Source organism: Micromys minutus, assembly GCF_963924665.1.
Source record: "Micromys minutus genome assembly, chromosome: 8".
In the NCBI taxonomy this organism is placed as follows: Eukaryota; Metazoa; Chordata; class Mammalia; order Rodentia; family Muridae; genus Micromys; species Micromys minutus.
Window position 1 is genome coordinate 32,418,449 of NC_137977.1, and position 17,908 is coordinate 32,436,356.

The window sequence follows — 17,908 nt, forward strand, 5'->3', positions numbered from 1 at the left end:
CGCTTTGTCCTACAAATTTGTTTTTAAACAACCTCATATCTGACCACTGTTAGAAATGCTAAATAAATTCAGATATCTTTTTTCTGAGCTAAAAGAAGTAATTTACAAAAAGATTATTAAAACTCAATATCTCTTATAATAGAAAAATGCAAAATGGAGGGAAAGATTACACACATATAATCAGAAATATAAAACAATGCAGCTTTCCTGCTTACACACCTGAATGGGTAACTGACATGTATACCAGAACTTTGTGATTTCAAAGTAGCCTCTTGTTAAAAACTCTATTAAATGTGTATAGCAATATTATCCCAGTAAAATACATGAGCCCCAGCACAATGTGATTTTAAGCTCTCTAGGAGCCACAATAAAAGTTAAGAAACAAGTTTAGTTCTGGTATTATTTAACTCACTATATCATTATATACAATCTCAGAATGAAATAAGATAAAAAGCATTAAATCTGTCTTTGTTATCAGAAGTCTTGGAAATCTAGTAAGCATTTTATATGTACAGCAGGAAATACTATATTTAATCAGAACAGTCCTATTTCAAGCACTTCACAGCTAGTGTGCCCTGGACAGCTTAGGGTCTAATCCTAAGTTTTAGAAATATATCCCTACAACAAGAAAACTTTGACTATTTCCATGTTACATTTTGTTTTACAAGTACTTTATGCTCATTGTAACTATTAAGTTTTCAATGCATACTATCAAACCTTTAAAAAAAATCAAGTACTGACTAACAAATATATTCATACAGTTTTATGTAAAAATTATTTTAAAATCTGAAAAAAAAGTACTGACAAAAATGTATTGTATAATTTTATGCAAAAAAATGCTTAAAATCTGTACATTTATCTTTGTTTTGTAAAATAAAGTTGTTTTTTTAAAAAAAGAAATATATCCCTTCCACATCCATTGCTATGAACACGGTTTCTGGCTTCCTTTTCCAGTGTGTCTTATCATGTCTGCCCATAAACGAAAGGTATTATTGTATCTGCAACACAATGGCAGTGGGTCCTTTAAAACTGCTGACAAAAGACAGATCTGACATTTGTGACCACTGAATCACAAACCATCTCTTTGGAAATGACTACCACATTTCAAACAGTTTCACCTGCCAAGCCCCTCACCTCTCTAAGATTTATTTTTATTTCTGTGTATGTTGGGAGGGTGCCTGCCCACAGAGGCCAGAAGAAGGTGCCAGATCCTCTGGAGTCAAAGTTACAGGTGGTTGTGGGTCACCTGACATGGTGCTAGGAACCTTCCAGTGTCATCCTCCAACTCAAACACCACGAGCACCTGCAACCGTCCTTCTAAAAACGCTTCAAGCACTTTCAACTCCCTGCTCAGGACCTGATCCGCCTGCACCGTGATCTTACGGAACGGGGAGGAGCTTATTTTATTCACTTCACATCTAATCTGGACAGTGGGTATATGATGACACGGAACTCTTGTTCTGAAGAAAAGAATATGTAACCCTATTACACTGCAGTCGTGGTGGAAAGTTCTGTGTGACTCTAATACCTAAATGTTCAATATCTGTTCAACAATTATGGTTAGGAAACTATATTAAGCTCCTAAAAGTTAGTTCTAATTTCTTATGAACCACACACGACAATCAGTCAAATCTAGAGATTAAAACACAGAACTTCATGAAAGATGTTTGTGAGCACAACCTAGTCTCATAGAGAATGAAAAATGCATATGTTCACAACCTAAGGAAAAAGATTCCATTAACTGTATTGAATAGTAATACACAAGAAATAAATTTTCCTCCATCCACCAAGGGGATTCCCAACTGGCCAGGGAAGACCCACAATAACTAAGTTTTATCCGATAAGAATGACTTCAACTCATTATGGTCTTTCTGTCCCTCAGGGCACCAGATTCACAAGGAGCAAAACATAAACGTCAAGACCTGACAATGAACATGACCTTCTTTGTCCTCAGTTCCTCTCAAACACAATTTCCCCAACTGACTTCAATGGCATATATGTATATTTTATATGCAAGAAGTATCTTCTAAATAATTAATGACTGGCATTCAAAGAAAATTGCATGGGACTAGAGAGATGATGGTCCAGAGGATACAGATTTGACTCCCAGCACCCACCCATATGGCAGCTCACAAGCATCTATAACTCTAGTCCCAGGAAATACAACACTCTCTTCTGATCTCTTCAGATACCAGGTACACATAACATGCAGGCAAAGCACCATATATGTATATATATGTATGTATGTATATGTATATATACAAACATACATACATATATATACACACATATATATGCATATGTATATATGTATATATATATATCATGTATATAAAACATGTAAATATAACTCATGAAAGTGCTCTTGTTTACTCTGATGGAGTGGATACATTAATAGGAAGACTGAACAAAGACTCCACTGCATGAGGCAGACACAGAAAAAGATGATATTCTTTAAATGCAGCTTAGAAAGCGATGCTTTTCTGAAAAGTAGAAGGAAATTCACAAGATTAAAAAGTGGCCCCAGGACTAAACCACTATCTAAAGAGTACCCATGGATGGACCCATGGCTCTAGCTGCACATGTAGCAGAGAATGGCCTTGATGGGCATCGATGGGAAGAGAAATCCTTGGTCCTGCCAAGGCCCGTTGCCCCATTGTAGAGAAGTGTCAGGTCGGGGAGATGGGAGGGAGAGGTTGGGTGGGTGAGCACCCTCACAGAACCAGGGGGAGAGGGCACAGAATAGGGGGTATGGAGGAGAAACCAGGAAAGGGGCTAACATTTGAAATGTAAATAAAATATATCCAATTTTTTTAAAAAGTGGCCCCTATCCTACCAATAGGAGAAACTGAGTAGAATAGACCAAAAGTTTAAAGATGAAACTTCCAAATGCAAACTGCTCAGAGTAGAAACTCTGTAGCCTGGAACTTCTGGACACACACACACACACACACACACACACACACACACACTCCTTAGAATAAAGACCATGCTTAACATGAGGCTACGGTCACCACTAACTTGAAAGGAATTCCAGCAGCTTCTGTAATTTTAAGTTAATTTTACTCTACATCACCCCTACAATAACTGTTCAGAGACAAAACCATCTTGACAGAAAACAAGGTAAATGTTGGCCCTTTGATACAGGTGCAAAATATGTGGTATGTGTCATTAAAACCACTTCTATACATTTCTGCAGAATTGTATAGAATTCTATTCAATTCTATTCTACTATTCATGGTAGTCAAAAGCCTTTTTCTGGGAGTAGGCAGGTTCTCATGCATCCCAGGGTGGCCTTGACATCACAGAGCTTCCTGCCACCCCCCATGCGCTGGCAGTGCAGGCCACCATTCCCTGCCAAACACTTTAACAAAAGAATGCTGTGCAGTAAGAATAAGTTTCTCAGGTAGAATTTGATTTAAAAGTTCTCTAAGGGTTGGAAGGACGGCTCAGTGGTTAAGAATACTGGCTGCTATTCTAGAGGACCTGGGTTTGATTCCCTGGCACAGACATTATGACTCACAACCAACTGAAACTCCAGTCCCAGAGGATCTGACGCCAGCTTCTGGCCTGAGGGGACATTGCAGGCACATAGAAGAACACAGACATGCATTGAAACACACACATAAAATAAAAATAAGTAAAATCTCAACAACCAAAGTTTTCTAGAAGTAACTATGATGTAGTCCCATCCTTAATTCTACAGGATTTATTTGCACATGAACTTCACTGATGCTTCTCTAAGCACTTCATTATTCTACCATTATTGATCACAGTTGTAAGCAGTTTAGCACAAAGTTAGTATTCAATATCCATCTTAAGCGCCTATCAAAAAGCACAAGCTTATTTTGACATTTTAAGCGTAGGGGGCTACAATTACAACTTGTTGACTTGGAAAAAAAATAACAAAACCCATCTCCCTTCCAGTTATAACTGAATCTCTAGCAATAAGCTCTCCCTGTCCCACCCAGCTTCCCCCACATACCTGGTCTGCTAATCTTGTCGATTTTATCCATGCTAGGGGAGGTGAGCCGGAGTCGAGGGCTGCTCTGATTGGAGCTGTCTGACGCCACATCATTGAATGAGTCATCAAGAGACAGTAGGAGTTCTTTCACACACTTATGACAGACACTGTGCTGGCAGGGAAGGATCAGCGGGTGTGTAAACAGCTCCTTGCATGCTGGGCAAATAAGTTCCCTTTCGATATTCTTAATAGTCACCTTAGGATGGAAACCAAAACCAGGTCAGAACTCTCGTGGATAGATACGTCAGCATGCTTATTCACTCTGTGTAAGTACATGTGTTTACCTTCCCAAAACAGAATTAAGAAATAGACCTTAAAATTCGAGCTTCCCAGCCAGGGGAGCAGATCTCTGTGAGTTCAAGGTCAGCCTGGTCTACAGAGCAAGTTCCAGGATAGCTAAGGCTACACAGAGAAACCCTGTCTCAGAAAAAAAAAAAATCGCTGTAACTATGAAATTCCTTTAATATACATGGCATGGATTTAAGAACTAATGATATAAGACAAAAAAAAATAAAATGTAAGAAAAGATTAGAATAAAAATATTAGAGAACCATACCCTATCAAAAATCACAGACTGTTCAAAACCATCAGGGACAAGTCCCTGATTTAGGACTTTAGTAAAATTCTAAAAGTGATAATTTTCAGCAACAACAAAAAGAATAGTTTCCCTATGACAGTAACCATTCTAAATGTATTAACTCCACGACTGCCAGATAGCAAGGGCTGGTAATAAATAAACACCCAGGCAGGCTAAGCCAGTGTGCTCAGGAAATCTTAATTGAATTCTACCTACAAGCTGAGTACCAGCAGTTTTCTACGTTAAATTTGACTGTTTTCATGTGTTTTATGAAGATGCTGCTAAAATGCTTAAGGCTCTGTACTGCATATCAAAGCAGTTGTCATAAAAGCCCATCATAAATATTAAAGGTGGGCAGAGAACTGAAAGACACCACCCCAAGAGCTTCTTCCTTCAAACCTATTGGTATTATTTCACCACCTTAATGAGAAACACTCTAGGGTCACAACTCTATGCGGGTTTCCCATCCATCACCTATACAGGTTTGGGGGGAAGTGCTGGGAGGTGGGAGGAACAGTGCTTAAGCTTCAAATTCTATAGATTACTGGCATCCTTGAAATTATTGATGACAAGCCAACATTTTTATAAAGTCTCAGTCTTATACAATCATTTTCTCTATAGGAAATGTACAGAAATTTTTGGTGGCTTTTGGGGGGGGGGGGGGCGTTACTCAAGACCATTTTCATGTGTAGCCCTGGCTGTCCTGGAGCTAGCTCTGTAAACTAGGCTGGCCTCGAACCCAGAAACTCGCCTGAATATTCATTCCCAGTCCTGAGTTTAAAAGTGCTCAGAAAGTAAAATTTAATTCTCGCGCTTTGGTGACATAAGTGTATGCTAATCTGCTTCCCCACCGGCGACACAAAGGGCTTTAGTAAACCCTGATAATCACACCAGAAACACCTGGCTTCATCACTGCCACCAGAAATTTAATGCAGTGTCTCTTGAGGAATCACAACTATTTTAAAAGGCTCACAGCAGGCTACGATTTCCAACGAACCTGGACATAAGACGGTCACACCTTCAACTCACACCAAATACTGGATATTAACATTTTATCTCACTTCACCCAGTATAACATTAATTTCGGGGGGGGGGTATATCCTGACTGCCCAAAATAGAATCTTGTCCCGTTTTACATATAACCAATACCATCCGAAAAGCCCCACCTCCTGTAGAAATATCTAAAAATAATTTCCCTTTTTCTTGTACCTAAATTATTTGATTACGCTGGATATACAGTAATTCTTTAAAGAAAAATCAGTATCTCTCTTTTTTTTTTAACATTCTTTGAGTTAAAAATCAATGCGATGTGATAGCTCACTCAAGCAACTGCAAAGGGGTGGGGTCAGGAAACTTCGGTAGACATGCCCACTTAACCTCTGCAAAGAAAACGTTTGAACCGCAGAGCTGCAGGGACCCCGACCCCGCCCAGCGAGCAGGAGACAAGGCTCCCAGCCGGTGGCAGAAGCAGCCAAGGGTCCAAGAGGGACTCCAGCGCCCCTCGGGGCTCCAGACAAAGGGCGGCACGCTGGGGCACGCACCCTACTCATAAGCGCACAAGACACCCCAAAGCGACTGCAGACAGAACCCTACGGAAGAGCCTCTTCTTCCGTCCCCAAAGTGGCCAGGTGCACAGTTCCCGGACCAGCGTTTCGCTCCCTCCAACGGGAACCCAAGCCCCTCTCGACCCTCCCAAGAGCAGAAAAAGGCGCCTCAGGACGGTGGGACCGGCCGGGAGAGAACAACCAAGAGTAATCGCCTACCTGAGAGTCTGGGGCATCCCCTTCCATCGCAGCCCTCCGCCGGGTGACATCAACCACGGAGTCTTTTACAGGCGCAGCGGGCCCCAGCAGGGTCGCGTGAGCGAGTCCCCGCCGCGGCTCGGTAGCCTCGGGTCAGACCGGAGGGCAAGCTGGTCAGCCAGATCCGGGACTGGCCGGCGCAGGCGAAAGCACGGGCGCAGGAGAGTGCGGTTGCTCCCTGCGAGGGCCCCGGGAGCCGCGAATGACGCCTGGCTGCCGGCTGCGGCGGCGGCTCGCGCGGACTGCAGCTGGACAAGCAGCCAAGCGGGGACTGGGGCGGTGGCGCGGGGCGGGGCCGGGAGGGGGAGGGGCTGTCGCCCGGGCAACGGCGCGGCCGCACAAAGGAGGCGGGACTAATTGGGGCGTGGTCGGTGGCGAGGTGGGGCTCGGGAGGGGCGGGATGCGGGCTTGGAGCTGCGCGCCACTCAGGCTCCCGCAAGGGCACCGGGAGTCCAAATCCTCCGGCTCGGGGTGAAGGGTCCGGGGCCGTAAGGGGTACATCCTGGCTCCGCGGCGCTTCGGTCCGTTTTACTTTTTCTGTGTGCGTTCGCAAAGTGCGCGCGAAAGCCGGGAGACCAGAGACGCTCCCAGGCCCTGAACTGAAGTGGGGATCAGAGCAAGTGCGCCCCTGGGAGCATTCGAAGCAGATCCCGCCCACTCCTGCCGCCACCCCTAATCAGGCTGACCTAGGGGAAGTTCCCCGGTGGGTCCCCCAGGCTTCTCCCTTGGGCTCTTCAACCTACTCTTCCTGCTTGGTTTGGTTTTTTTTTTTTTCCTGGAGTCGCATTCCCTGGTCACTGGGCTCTTAAAGTACGTTCCGGTTTTTCCTCAATCAGAGCTTGTCGCCTCACGCCACACAGGAGCCGGGTATCTCTGGGAAAGCCAGAGGAGCGGGGATTCCAACCCTCCGTGCTGGCCAAGGACTGAAGTCAAGATACTGCGGCAAAGACCCCGCCCTAGCACAGCCCTCGGCCAGCTTGGGGTTTCCGCATCTGCCTGCTCTGGCCAAAGGTCTGGACGAGCGCACCCGCAGAGTACACCGCTGCCACAGTCAGGGGCAAATATTACTAGGTAATTAAAGCCACTGCTTTCTTGATGGCTAGTTTCGTCTGTAGGTATTAGATTGAAAGAACCTCTGTCCTAACTCCTAGGCCAAGGGAGCACGGAGCTGCAGAGCCACATCTCCACTAGGTTTTGAAACGCATCCTACTTTTTAATTTCCTGCTTGGAAGAAATCTATCGAGACCTGCGGCAAGTTCCCCATCTTCTCACACATCTTAACCAGGCAGTTAATGGCCATAGCAGTATAGAATTGAGAATGTCGAGGGACTACAGTGTCTACTGGAGCATCCTTAATCTACTGAGAGGATTTACACCTTGCGGGGAGGGGGAGTGCGGGGGGAGGGGTCGGCGGGGGATGACTGAGCTGTTTCTATCTAGATAGGCTGCAGCACATGCTAGATCCTGTAAGCGTCCTTACATCTGGAGCATGGTTTCTAGGCAAGAGGGGAAAAGAGAGCAACAGACCTCTGCGCCCTACAACATGTACCTAATTCACCTCTTTAAAGTCCTGACTGTCAGAAAGTATGTCTACTTTTGTTTCTGATTTTGGCCTTTGTATTAAAGATCCATTAGCATGCTTAGGTAGGCCTTTGAGCCAAAACATACTAGATGGTAGAGTAAGAGAAATTAGGAGGGTTCATTAGCACAAACTGAGGATAAGACTTTTATAGACAACACCTGGGCGAAAATAAAATCCAAGGGCCTTCCATTATACACAGCAAACATCACTGAAATATTTCACACCTGGCCAGCAAACTTGGGGTTCTAGGCACTTTCGAACTTTTTTTTTTTTTTTTTTTTTTTTTTTTTGCCAGTATGAATTGCTACACCGTGCTTGAAAGGGGAAGTCTATCAATTCCTTTGTTTTAAACTGCACTACAATAAACCTTGAGAATGATTCATGGCTAAGACTATTTCAATAATTGTCATGTATATGCAAAACAATACAAAACTCTTGCTTGCACTTATAATGACTAAATACTTTCCATGATGTACATTTATGCTATAAAATACTTGGGAGCAGAGCTATTTGATGAGAAAGAATGCCTGATGCGGGGAAAATGACAGAAGAGGGGACCAAGGAGTAGGAGAGCTGGAGGTTGGGAGGGAGTACTGTAAATGCTGTCATGGGCGCATGACATGGTGATTGTACTTATGAACTCAAGGTAGCCATGGTTTCCTTCCCAAGATCTAGTCAACAAGAGCAGTGAGCATTCCCACGGGCAGAACTAGCTGGGACTCGGTGGGTTATTGACAAAATCTGAGGACACAGTGGAGGTAAGGGCATGTTGGGGTGCTTGGGGAAATAGGTAGAAGTTGGAGGAGCAAATGGCAAGATTCACTGCTTAAATATACATAGTCACCAAAAATAATACATACAATATCCAAAATTTTTAAAATATTAAGGATACCTAAAATGCAGTGAGTTTTTTAAATTAAATCGACCAAGCATTCATAGGACAGAAGTTTTATCCTCAGCAGTGTATTGTTGCTCCTCGTGTGTGTGTGTGTGTGTGTGTGTGTGTGTGTGTGTGTGTGTGCAGGCATGTATTTATATAGGTAAATAATAAAATGAATACAAACGAGTATTATGTAGGTAAACAAAATGAATGGAATAGAGCACAATAGGTCAGGAGAGATAATAGGGTTAGTCAGGTGTATGAGAATTATTTTCCACTCACACTGTATTGCTGGCATTTCTTTTTTCAGAATATGCTTGTTTTAATTCTAAAGCATTTGTTGAGAATCCTATTGATCTAGAAAACTATTAAAAGCAGGAAGGCAGTAATGTTAGCAGCAAGTCTGAAGTCTGCTGCTGGAAACCACCAGCTTCCCACTTCCCTCAGAGTCAGCATCCTCTTTGGCGGCTAGGCTTCCATCAGCTTCCCACCGTTGGCACTCATAACTCCAAGTCTCCACTTAACAGGTACCAAGACCCTTCCTGGGTCCTGGTTAAAATTCCCTGGTGAGTTCTGTTAGTCATGTTCATGAATTTGCTTTGAGATACGCGTGTAGCAAGGTTGGTCTCAAGCCCATGACTGCTCTACCTCAGCTTCTTAAATGCTGGGATTACAAATGTGCTCTACCGAGTCTGACTTGCATGGGTTTCTTATTTTTTGGGCTTTTGAATCTGTTTCATTTCTTCTTTTCCCAGGTCATGCTGTTTCTTTTCAGACCCTGTTCTTTCTCACCCTCACAATTAACCCCACTGCCTACCTGAGATGCCCTTCTGCCTACCTATCTTGCAGAGACAGTCTAACACAGTGGTTCTCAAACCTGTGGGTCACAACCCCTTTAGGAGTTGAACAACCTTTTCATAGAGGTCACCTAAGACCATCAGAAAACACCAGTATTTGCATTATGACTCATAGCCATAGCAAATTAAAGTTATAAAGTAGCAAGGAAAAATAATTTTATGGTTGAGGGTCATCACAACATTAAAGGGTCATAGCATTAGGAGGGTTGAGAACCACTGGTCTAACAGGTATTTAAGGATGGCTTGCTTGAGGTTGACTATTCTGGTGGCTCTGTGTGCCTAGGGAGCAGAATAAGCTATGTGCTACAGCGCAGCACCTTGTTCTTGGAATGTAAGAGAGAGAAGGTTGGATGTGCATAAATTCGTGATTCTGTGTGGTTTGGGAGGCGGGAGTTATAGGAGAGGTGCTGAACTTGCAATGACACAAAATAGGTCTGAAAATACAAAAGGCTGGGAACACCAAGATTTATGTACATGCTGGGAATTTTCCAAAGGCTATGAATAAAGTTGTGAGATGATTTCTTGGTGGTTAAGAACACAGGTTGCTCTTCTAGGGGACCAACCCTAGAAGATGGTGGCTCACAACCATCTCTACTCAAGCTCCAGGGAATCTGATGCTCTCTTCTCGCCTCTACAGGCACCAGGCACACACGTGGCACACAACATGGATGGCTAACAAAGGACAAGAATTTCTTAATCATCATCCCACTTTGCCCTTTATAAGCTGTCCTCCCTACTCTGCCTGTCCCACTGGTTTCTGTTACTGTGTGAGCCAAAATAAAGCACATGGAAGCTTGCTCTGTGTCTGCCATCTCCCTCAAGCCTATAGACCTTCAGCATCCTTGGTTCTCTCTCTCCCCCTCTTCCTTCCCTCTCCCTTTCCCTCCTCCTCCCCTCCCATCTCCCTCTCCCTTCCCTCTCCTCTTCCTCTCCTCCCCCTCCCCTCTCCCCTCCTTTCCCTCTTCCTCTCCTTCTCCCTCCCTCTCCCCTCCCCTCTTCCTCTTCCTTCCTCTCCCTCCTCTCTCCCTTTCCCTCCCTCTCCCCTCCCCTCCCCCCTCACTTTTTCCTCTCCTCCCCTCCCCTCCCCCCTCTCTGTGTATGTGCATGTTCTATAGTGAAGATTAAACCCAGAGTCTGACTGAGGCTAGCAAAGTGTTCTATCATAGTCGACTCTCCAGCCTACTTACTTGCTCTGCCACAGGGCTGTGAGCCATGTCACATGTACCTAGTTCATGAAGTCCAAAAGGTTAACAACCCATTAGCGCTACTTACTCAGCTCACCTATTCTCTTCCCATGTTGGCTCTGGCCACCAGAAAGAGATTAAATTCTTCACTGGGTTGGGTCCTAGTGACCACAGTGCATTTTTCAGTGAGCACCCTGAAACACCAGGCTTTTCTTCCAGTCTAAAGCAGACAGTGGCATTCTACTATGTCCTAAACGCAATGTAGAAGCAATGAGATATGACTACAGACTAACTCACTCATGATTAAGGGGACCCCCCTCAGACTTTCAGCATCCCTAGAAGAAAATGCAGACAGTTCCTAGACTTAAGGGAAATAAAGAAGCTAAAAATTATGGGAACCATGGGGTTTTACAGTAGTTTGACACACGGCAACCCACACTGCCAGGTGTTAGAAGTCCAAGGTGAAAGGCAGTAAACTGAACTGTCTACCAGTTACACCCAAACCTGGGACAGGGCATGTTCCCCAGTCATAAACTGTTGCAATGGGAACAGTCAGGAGAGAAGCATCCAGAGAGCATCCAGCTGCCGTTTCAGACTACTAACTGTGAAAAGGAGAAAGAACAGAACCTGAAAAAGAACCAGTGTGGTGTGACAGGTAACCAAGAAATAAAAGGTATCTAATAGTACAAAGGATAAGAAACCCCCAAAAGCCAGACATGGTAGTGCATGCATGTAATCCCAGCATTCGGGAAGCTGAGGCAGAAAGATGATGGGTTTGAGGCCAGCCTTGGCTACAGGCTGGCTTCAAAGCAAACAATCAAATGTGATAAGAACCCCACAGAGGATTCATTATAGTCTAGTTTTCATTGACCATCTTCCCTAATTCTGACTTTCTTTGTACTTAAGAGTTTATGGTGCTCAGCTTAACTAAGTTACATACTCTCATTTCAGTAATGTTTGATGTTTGGAAGCCTTGTTCCGAAAGTACTTTAGCTTTTATGTCTTAAGATAAAACCCTGTAGGCATTCAACACAGTAGTACCCAGCCAACAGTTCCACATTGGGAAGATGTGAAGAGGTGTACGTCTGCCCTGGCAGAAATTTCTGGTTGGTATCAAAAGTACAGGCTGCATGGTCAGCAGGCAAAGGACTCTTGGGCAAATGAGGTGGATAATACTGGTATATACAGGTTGTCTGCTGTTCCTTTGGCCATATCTTATTATTCTATTTAGGATTGCTCGCATTAACACACCCAGTTAAAATTAGACGATATACAATATCATTTCTAGTATATGTCTCAAATAGTGTACATACTTGTATTAAGTTGTTTTATACACATTTCAAATTTAATTTTATAGTCCACACTTGTATATGTGTGTTCATGTGTATTAATACATGTGAGTGTGCACAAGTGTGCATGTGAAGAGTAGAGGACAGTCCTGGGTGTCATTCTTTAAAGTGTCACCTATCTTTTTAAGTATTTTCTACTTTTTGCATTTATTGAGGTGGGGCACACATATGTGCTTATACACACACATACATGCATGCACGCACAAAATAAACATGGTACACGTGTGGATGATAGAAGACAACTTGAGTTAATTCTCTTGTTTCTAACATGTGAGTCCTGGGGATCCAAGTTTAGTTATCAAATGTGACAGCAAGTGCCTTTACCTTTTGAGCCATCTCTCAGCCTTTTTCCATTTTTTATTTTAAATATTATATTATATTTAAATTATATTTAAAACAGGTTCTCCCATTGGCCTCGAACCCTCTAATAGGCGGCAAGCTGGCTGGCCAGTGAACCCACGTGATCTGCCTATCTCCATTTTCTCAGCACTGAGATTACAAATAGGGCCGTCGTGATCAGCTCTTTTCAGTGGAGGTTCCGAGAACCTAGGACAGACCATTCCTGGCCAGCACTCTATGGACTGGGCTATCTCTGCAGTTCTAAGTCAAGTGCTTTTTTATAAAACATCTCTTTATAGGAGTCAGCTCTCTGTTTATACCATGAGGGTCAGGTTTTGGAAGCAAGCACCTTTACCCACTGAGCCACTCCACCAGCCTTATATTAGGTATTTTATCTAAACATTCAACATCTTGTTAATGACCATATGGTTACAATATAAAGTGTCTCAAGACCTGCTCCCATTGCTGGAATCCATAGCTTATCTGCTGAAGGTCTATTGAGTATCAATAACATTCCCAGGAAGCTTGTGCACAGTATTCCTTTAATCCTTGCAGCATTCCTGTACAGTGTGTAGAGTTCTCTATAGAAGGGATATGGACCAGCCTGTACTCTTCCCCATCTCCACCTGAGACTAACCAAGGCGCTGGTCACCCATGAGCCAGAGTGCAAACCTGGATGGCACTCCACCATTCCTACTGCACAGCCCACGGTAAATATAAAGCACGTAATTAGTCATTTCATGAAGATACCCACTTTTACCTTCTAAATGGTATTTGGAGATACTATCTTGAAATTACTTCTACAACAGTGCAATAAAGAAAGATGGGGTATTTGTGAGACTAGCTGTTTTTAAGTGGTACTGCAAATCTGTCTTTTTTTCTTCTCCCACAGCATATATATTTGATTCAACCCTAATATACAGAAAAAGAAAAAGAAAGAAAGGAAGGAAGAAAAGAAAGAAAGAAGGAAAGAAAGAGACGTCACTTTACAGTGGGCCGAACCTCACCATTATCACCCAGTTTGGATGTCAGTTGTTGGAACAACTACTTTTTCATCCATTTCAAAGTCTTCAGTGGGATTTTTGTTTCTGTCTCAGATGTTAACACCTTGCATTTTTCTGTTTGCAAACCTAATTCTTGCATCATTTACAGACATTCGTGTTTCAAGGCCCATTACATATTTATTTGTAAAAGTTCTTGGGTGCCGGAGCTGGAGAGGCGGCAAGGTGGATTGAGACTCTTAAGGCTGCTCTGTCAGCACTACATGGGGGCACACAGCACCAGGACTCCAGTTCCGTGGGATTGGACGCCCTCTTCTGGCCTCTTCAGACACCAGGCACCCATGAAGTGCACAGACATATATATGTAAGCAAAATATACAGAGATAAAATAACAAAACAAAGTATTTTTTAAAGTTCTTGAGTCTTTTATACCTCCCAAATGTTGGAAGTTCCAATCGTGGTCAAGTGGTGGCCTTATTGCCTGTCTATCTAAGTGAAATGTAATCTCTCCCAATTGCCTTTCAGTTTTACTGAAACTATTGTGCTCCTAAGATGTACCTGAGAGGCAACTGTGAAAGAAAAACCATTGTCTGGGCCTTGATAGGTACGGTTCTGACGCGTGCAGGGTAGATGAAGAAATGTTAGAAGCGTAAACATTCCATTCCGCATGCTTCATTCTGCCAGTCCAAAAGACTGCATCATGATGTAAAGGAAAGATGGGTATGAAGATGATTTTTAAAAATTAATGAAGAAACCCTTTCAAGAGACCAAAAGCATTTGCGAGCATTGCTTTGAATATCTCTAGATATTGACCACAGATTTTAAAACTCGGTTTTAGTTCAAAGTCTCTTCTGTTACAAAAGAAGCAAAAAGCTTTCAGAAATGGCCAAAGTTTTACTGGCAGGGAAATGCAAGAGGAAGCATTTACACTTATTTGGGGGTGGGGCTCTTGAGAATTAGCCTATGTCTAATGAACTGTGTGTCTCCAGGGTATTGTTTGGTGAGTAGAAAGATCACCATGCTGGGGCTCGATGAGTACTTTAAATATTAAAGCGAGCTCCACAAGAGAGCATTATAAAGTGCTCAGGTTAGGCATGAAGGTTTTAGTTTACCCTAAGATTAAAGGCTCACTCACCTCCCCAGGCAGGGGATACACTGAGCTGGTTTAATTTCAAGTAGACACATATCCTGATGCTGCCAGACAGAGGGACAGAAGTGGAAATGAACTCCCATAATTTCTTCTGTGAACCCCCAAAAGTCTGAGTATGTTGCAACAAACATGCACCCATGTTTTCTAATAAGGCTCCTTAAAGCACATGTTTTATTATTTTATCTTTTGTAGTGTTGGGAACTAGTCCATGGCCTAATACATGCTAATCAGGCGTTCCACTACCGAGCTGAGCTGCATCTACAGCCCCAAAGCCATGAATTTTAAATGAACAGTTTTGTTTTAGCAGTTCTAGAGATCAAACCCGAGGCCTGGTGCATGTTCCCTGAGTATTCCAGGGGCCAGCAACACTGCTGGCTGTTTGTTAAATGAGTCCATGCACGGGGCTTGAGAAGTGCTGTAAAGATGAAACAGCATCTAGAGGGAAAGTGATAATCAACTCACAAACCAAACTTAGAAGGAAGCAGGGAGAATGCTGGCTGACTACCAGCCACCCCTCTGCCTCTCCTGATTAGTCCAGCCTCCCATCGTTAGATATGCTGAAAACCCACATTGCCCAGTGAACTCCAAAAAAAAAAAAAAAAAAAAAAAAAATCAGTCTTAAAAGTCTGCTATTCCATGGCTAACATTAAGTGCTTAAAGCTCTTGTAATCACACACAGCACAGATTTTATATGGAGTTGGAAAATGACAGGCTGGGAGGTAGAGATGCAGGCCTTTAATCCCATCACCTCAGGAGGCAGAGGCAGGCAGATCTCTGAGCTTGAGGCCAGCCTGGTCTACAGAGTGAGTTCCAGGACATCCAGATCCAGGGCTACACAGAGAAGCCTTGTTTAGAAAAACCAAAAAGTAGATAAGGCACACATGAGTTGAAATAAACAGTTAAGCTATTGCTGCTGCCCCGCCCAGACCCCCAAAAGATATGGAGGAACAACAGTCCACTTTCCAACCTCAAAGATTTCCAAGGATTGTTGGCCTCTCTAGCTGTGGAGGTCTGGGAAGAGTGCTCCTGGCAGCCACTGGCCCACTGCTGGAGCAGAGAGAAGGCAGTCTGACTGAGGGAGAGAGGCAGGGGAATCCAGTGCAGGACACCTGGTGTGTCTGAGGTTTCAACTACAGGGAGCACGTTGTGACAAGCACACCATGGTTCTGAGAGTTCATGTGCCTTAGTTTATTCCAAGAAGTTTCCAGAATTCACCAAGATTTGCCTTCTTCATTCAGTGTATAGGGGGCGTTCATTTGTCTACTTTAGTCACCAGAGAGTTGGCAATATGCCCATCCCTGGCCTGACCCCCTACCCCACCAAAAACTGGTTTCTCCAAGTTTCTCGATTTGGATGCAGTTGGAGAAAAGCACACCCCACTGGTGTATGCTGAAGAACATCTGAGCACAGGCAACTTACTGATCATCCCGTTCCCTAGCCCATCAAGACAGGCATCTTCTCCCCAACCTACGAGCTCCTAAACAGACGCTCCCTTTTTGAGTACTGTCCCAGCTCTCCAGAGTTCCACCTCTGACCCAGGACCCTCTTCCCTGGCAGGCACTTGCTTCTGGGCTTCTCTAAGGGAAATCCATTTGGAGGAAGGTGTAGGCTGGTATACTTTATAAATCCAGAAGTCATAACAGGATGGCTGTTTAGGAACATGAAGTGCTTAAATGTTCTTTCTGGCCAGGATGACTCCATATGTGCTCAGACTCCAAACCAGAAAACACTCAAGTTTTCTGGATGGAGCCCCAGGTACCTGGGAAAGTGCAACGGGGTCCACCATTTGTGTTTCTGGTCCAGGTTATGAATGCTACGGAGGGTCCAAGACATGGTCCTCACTTTCAAATTGTTACTGGATATTCTATCTTGGATTAATGTATTCCGCGGCTACAGAATAGGAGAATCCAGGGAGGACTAGTTGCCCTGATACTCAGTTTGGGAGTCGCAGGACTGTCTGGTCTAAAGCTAAATTACTTCATGCTTCATACCAGCTATGCGTATTGGAATGGGGTGTGGGGCCGAAGTTTTAAGGGCTCACATCGGGAAGGCACAATCCTCCTTTCTGATGGCCATGCATTGATTGTGGTTCTTCCTTTTTTCTTTTCTTTCTTTTTTTTTTTTTTCCCTTCTTTTTTTCCCCTTCAAGCCCCAGGTGCAGTGAACAAACGTAGCCGCAGTTAAGCACGGTTTCTTCCAACCCAGACCAGCAAAGCCCTGCTCGGTATTTCCCGGCGTGGCATGTTCCGCCTGTATACCACTTAGGGCATCTCTGGCAGTTTCTCAGACGCTCCCCTGAGGTCCAGCTTCTCGAAAGGCTTTCCACTCAGGCGAAGCCACCCTACGAACGTCCTGAGCCATTCCCAGCTCCTGTCCCAAAGATTTCAGGAGAGGTATGGGACTGGCTGGCATTTAGCCAGTCCATAGCTCCCTCCACCTTTCTACCAAAGGAAGGCTGCTCTGCATGTTTCCCGCCTAGGGCAGCAGCTGAGAAGCAGAGCTAGTACTGTCCCTGTCCCACACAGCCACAGGCTGCCCGCGGACCCCGAGCCGCCTCCGGGCCTCTGAGCTAACAGATCCGAAGACCCTTTCTCTACACCCCGCGCCTGTCACCCATTCCAAATCTCCGTGCTGTAGGGCATCCCTTTAGTTTCCATCCTCTCCCGCCAGGCTCCCGCACCGCTGCCCCAACTAGCTCAAAGAGTCCCCTTTCTTCGACATAAAGAAAAGGCGGCCACCGTGCATTGTGTACAGCTGGGACGCGCTAGTGAGGAGCACGGACCCAGATTCTGACTTGTGTCCCCCTAGTACGGGACCGCTGCGATGCCGCAGCCCACCCTCGGGTCCTGAGTGCCCAGCCGGGACCTCGGACACAACCCCAACAGTGGAGACGCTTACCTTGCCTTTGGCAAGCAATTCCATAATGTAGCCAAATTCACTCATCTCTCCTGACTCCGACATGGTCCAGACCCTTTAGGAACTCTAGACCAGCCAGCCAGGCTCATCGAATGTGGTCCTTTCCCCGCCTTTCTCTGTTCAGCTGGAGTTTGCCCAGCCCTCCTCCAGAGGCACGGTTAAAAGTGGAGAGGGGAAAGACGAGGGCGGGGCCGGGTGGGATGCAGGCCCAGGAGGACCCGGGCAGTCCTGTCCAGCCTCCCGGGTC

The 17,908-nt window shown here is 44.6% G+C and overlaps 1 protein-coding gene across 4 annotated transcripts in view; it reads right to left on the reverse strand.

Moving 5' to 3' along the window:
• Positions 1-17,706, reverse strand: part of TRIM36 (tripartite motif containing 36) — a gene marked incomplete at both ends in the record, with an annotated part of 43,725 nt that extends 26,019 nt beyond the window's left edge. For 2 of the 4 annotated variants that reach the window (XM_080920229.1, XM_080920230.1), the window contains 2 exons: positions 3,986-4,220; positions 17,644-17,706. In XM_080920229.1, coding sequence (XP_080776355.1) covers positions 3,986-4,220; positions 17,644-17,706 — 298 coding nt within the window. Of the gene's footprint in view, positions 1-3,981; positions 4,221-6,364; positions 6,392-17,643 lie in introns of those variants that run through there. The other 2 variants (XM_080920228.1, XM_080920231.1) reach the window with 2 other exon arrangements.
• Between the last annotated feature and the right edge of the window lie 202 nt (positions 17,707-17,908).